The 4,529-nt window shown below is 29.8% G+C and overlaps 1 protein-coding gene across 1 annotated transcript; it reads right to left on the bottom strand.

Moving 5' to 3' along the window:
* Positions 1–1,283: 1,283 nt before the first annotated feature.
* LOC18052369 (nudix hydrolase 17, mitochondrial) lies at positions 1,284–2,986 on the bottom strand. The gene is made up of 5 exons (XM_024191418.1): positions 2,652–2,986; positions 2,327–2,438; positions 2,116–2,199; positions 1,857–1,985; positions 1,284–1,744 (listed from the first exon to the last, which is right to left on the bottom strand). The coding sequence occupies exons 1-5, from the start codon at positions 2,729–2,731 to the stop codon at positions 1,613–1,615; spliced, it is 537 nt and encodes a 178-aa protein (XP_024047186.1). The 5' UTR covers positions 2,732–2,986; the 3' UTR covers positions 1,284–1,612.
* Positions 2,987–4,529: the final 1,543 nt, after the last annotated feature.

Here is a 4,529-nt window from a genome sequence, read left to right as displayed (position 1 = left end):
AATAAAGGCATATTTTTCTTTTTTAGACTATATAACATTACATTGTAAAATGATTTCTTCCATAAAAACTCAAATTTAACCCATTTCATGATTTATCCAACTCAAACCATGTTATTTGGTTTGAGTTTGAGTAAACCCATGGGTTGTGGGTTTATGCCCACCCCTACCTGGATACTATACTTAAGCGAAATGTAATTTCGTGTTTACGTCTATATAACATTACATTTTAGATTATTATTCATCTTCTAATAAAAGGCATATTTTTCTTTTTTAAAGAAGAAAAAAAGCAACGTGAAAAAACACAAATAATAACTATAAATAAATAAAAATACCTGTAATGGTTAGCTCCAAACAAATATGTGAAAATGTTATGAACTTCAGTTTTTGAATCTCAAATAATGTAGCAGATTATTTGTAATTATCATATCAATTTAAACATTAATAATTAAATTAATATGATTAATAATTATTTGATGTGACAGTTTATTCATACCGATCAGTGTCACATCAATTTGGATCCAAAAGCGGCACATTAGGCTTCAATTTTAACTTCTAATTTGTTTTCCGCTTTTGGGCCTAACCAAGGTTGCGCGATCGGATTAACACTTCTAAAAGTGAATGAGTGGAATATTGGCACCCTACATTATTCTTACAAAATTTCATTTTAAATAAAATTATAATTAAAAATTGAACACATAGAGATTTTTTTCTAACAAATTACTTAATTCATAATCAATCTTTTTTTTTAAAAAAAGTATATTACTTCTATTTAAATAAAATAAATTGTACAAATTTAAAATAATTTATTGTTCTCTTTTGATTTTTTATTGATTAAATATTTTTATACTTAAAATTGCTCTGAAATTATAATTTGAAATGTGTTATTTCAGCCAATGATTAACACTAAAAAAGTTATCACCCATATATCTTTTTAATTTATGTGTAGAGTAATAATAAAATTAAAAATAATTAAAAAATAGTATAATAATACTTTTGAGTTTTAACAATAAAACAAATTAAATGAAAATTGAGAACTTAGAAAAATATATCTAAAAAGAAAGTATTTCGAAAATAAAATGAATATAACTAAAAAGGGGTTTTACGAGGAAATCATGGGGTCAATAGTCCAACTGAAGTTAAAAGACAGCAGAAACATTGAAGCACGACCGCAAAACAGAAAAAAAGGGAAATAAACTAATGGATTTATCTCCCTGATGATGAAGAGACGGCAAAACGATAAGCATAAGTAACAGACGAGAAATTAGAAAAGAGGGGGGGAAAAAATCCATGGATTCAATTTCAACAAAAACTTGAACATGTACACCTGTTTTACAATTCTTTCTACCCTATACCTCATATTTTGACTTTAACTAAGATGGTGCAAGAATATTTAAGCACCATTCATCCATGAATGTACTACAGGAAAAAAAATAATAATCAATTAATTATTCCTCCTATTTGTTTAACTGAGCGTGAATCTAGACTCTTTGCCCTAACAATTAATCCTTCTTTCGTCGGCCTTCACTTTTAGAAGACTTGAAGTTAACAAAATGGCGGGCGAGCAGTGAACAGGGACCTATCAACATATTGATGATTAACGAGAGACCAGACTCTAGAGAGAACAAGGCCGCTTTACAGTTTCTTCCTTTTGCTGCACCCGAGAGCTTAATCTTTCGACTAATATGTCCAAAGCTTCCTTCATCCACCCATGGCGACAAGCTTCTCTAGCTTCAGCCACACTCATCTGTAAATACATAATTAACTTTAGTTAATTAATTAACATTCTAAAAATGTATTTGGAAATTGAACAGATTAATAAAATGATGCAGCAAATGGTAATTTTTTAATCAACTTACCCAGATTCTTTGCCTGACATCTTTCTCTGGCCATAATTCAAGTTGTTCCGTCACGAGCAAAGGGAACATGTACCCTTCATAAAATGTGCCACGGCTTTTGCTTAGAAAGTTCCATTTGCCCAATTCATGCTGTCATGTCCAGAATGAAACCATATAAGAAAAATTAGCTTTATGCAAACGATTAATCAAACACTGCATTTCAAGGAATAAATTAAACAATTAATCATATCTATATATATGTATGTATGTGTATACTAACCTCAACATTGCCCATGACCCCAGCTTCTTCGAACGACTCTCTTAAAGCTGCCTCTTTTACAGTTTCATCAAGTTCCCAACCACCCTGATCATAAAATAACAATTACTGTTAATGCATAATTAAGAAAAACAAATTGCACCAATCATTACTAGATCTTTATCACCATTAATTATGATTTTTATTTTTTTTCCAAGATAACGTATAATTTTACCTTAGGAAACATCATTCCTTGGCTTCCTTTTTGCGAAGTGATAACAAGAACTTCTATATCATCAACGACATTACCAGCACCATCACCAGTTTTGTATCTATAAGGAACACATCTGCAAATTAGGACGCGACCCCATTAGAACATACAGCTATTTCAAATAAAATAAACAAAGATTAACTTTTCTGAAAATAACTAAAGCAAACAAGACCAACACCAAATATTAAATTAATTCGTAGAAACTGTGAATATATGGCTGGCCGAGAGAAGTTTCTTGGAAATCCCATATGAAAGAATCAATAAGAAAATGAATAGTACTCGCACTAACCCTACGACTTGACGACGACCCATGTTATCATATCTCTGCAACTGCCTTCCCGTGCGAGAAACTAAACAAACAGCAACCATTTTCTCCGAATATATATGTATATCCTTTTGATTTGTAATATATAAGAACACAAAAGACGCCTTGCTATTTGGCCTCGGCCTCACTATTAAGGGATGTATTGTTAAGAGTGTTGGTAAAAGATAAGGGCAGAAAAGCCAGGGAAGAATCCAAAAGCCAACTAATAAGGGTAAATAAGAATTGGATAATTTGAAAAAGAAAAGATTTAAGATTAGATAATAGAAAGGACAGGAACAGAAAAGCAAAGGGGTTAATGAGATAGGCTGGCACAACAAAGCAGCTATTTAAAGAAAAATTATGAACTGAAAGCTGCAAGGGTATTATGTGGACTCGAGAATATTTAATTATTATCAACCGAGTAAAATAACAACACCGTGGATGCTGATGATGATCGTGCTCCAGCTGCGTGTGTGATGATTTGACTACAAATCCAACATCAACAATATTTTAAGTATATTATTAGTTGAGCTCCTCTCACTTTCTCCTGCTAATTGAGGACTTTTTTCTTTTTTATATATATTTGTGGTTGATTAATATTTGATAAATACTTAATATTGTAGTTTGAAAAATAGATTAATTTTATTCCACCTAAAAGAACTCATAATACTATTATTAATTTTATTAAAATTATTTAAAAACATAATTTCTTATACGTACAAAATGAGAAATTTGGGACTAAATTAATTATTAATCATAATTTTTATTATTTTTAACTATGTTTTCTATGTCTGTTTCCTAGAAAAAGGTCATTTTATTAACTAGAAATGACTAGTCCACGCGCATGGATGTAGTTGAAGTTGAATGGATTTATTACAACTGAGAAGGTGATGACAGTTGACTACGGAGAACATGAGCACGTGCGCGAGCGAGGGGGACATCTTCTTTAATTCGTTGGGAGGATGAGGATTTAATTACACCATGGTTGATGCTTCATGGTGGTTTTAGTACGATGCTAGATGATTATTTTTTAAAAATTAAATTTGTTATATTTTTAATTTTTAATTATTAAGCGTAAAGCCTTGTGTTTTATATGACAAAACTGCCTACTCTTATAATAAATAAATGTTTTTTTTTTTTTCCTAAGCGTATCTTATAACAAATTGTCTACATCTTTTTTCTTTCCGTTTACCATCAACCCAAAATAAAATAGAAAATTCTTTTTAACAGTATATGAAGTCGTGTCCCACATTTATATCATTGAATGGGAGAAGTTTCTCTGATCTCCTCAGATCTCCAATCACAAACTAAATTCATGGAAATCTTCAATGCATGAAATAAATGCACTGGAAGGAGGAGAAAAGTCGCATTAATTTTTTTTTTTTTTTTTTTTTTGTCAAAAACCCTAATACCATCCAGGCATGCAGCCGTCGACACCTACTTCCGCGTCAACCTCAAACCAATTGGGTATCTCTTTACAGATAGATGATAAGTCACGATCAAAATATACTCATCGATTCTTCTAATGGTTTTCTAGTTTAGCTCAACGGTGGTTTAATTTTCTTTTCAACCATGTAAGCAGTAGAGTTTAAATATCAGATTTATCTTATTTTAACATAAGAAATTTGAGAAATTGTAAATGGGTTTTCTGTTTGATGTTTTATCTTGTGAATATAAAATATATTTATTATAAAAAAAGATGTTCAAATAAAAACTGTAATAAAGATATCTTATCATTAATTTTTTATTCACGTAAAAACTTATATTTCTTATTTTAAATATTTTAAATTTATATATATATATATATATTAATTAATAATAAATATGAATAAAAATATATTTAAAAATGAGAATAATATTGTA

This window comes from Citrus clementina, unplaced genomic scaffold (genome assembly GCF_000493195.1).
Source record: "Citrus clementina cultivar Clemenules unplaced genomic scaffold, Citrus_clementina_v1.0 scaffold_2, whole genome shotgun sequence".
Taxonomy (NCBI): Eukaryota; Viridiplantae; Streptophyta; class Magnoliopsida; order Sapindales; family Rutaceae; genus Citrus; species Citrus x clementina.
The sequence above is the reverse complement of the archived record's forward strand: the minus strand, read 5'-3'. Positions and strand labels throughout refer to the sequence as shown.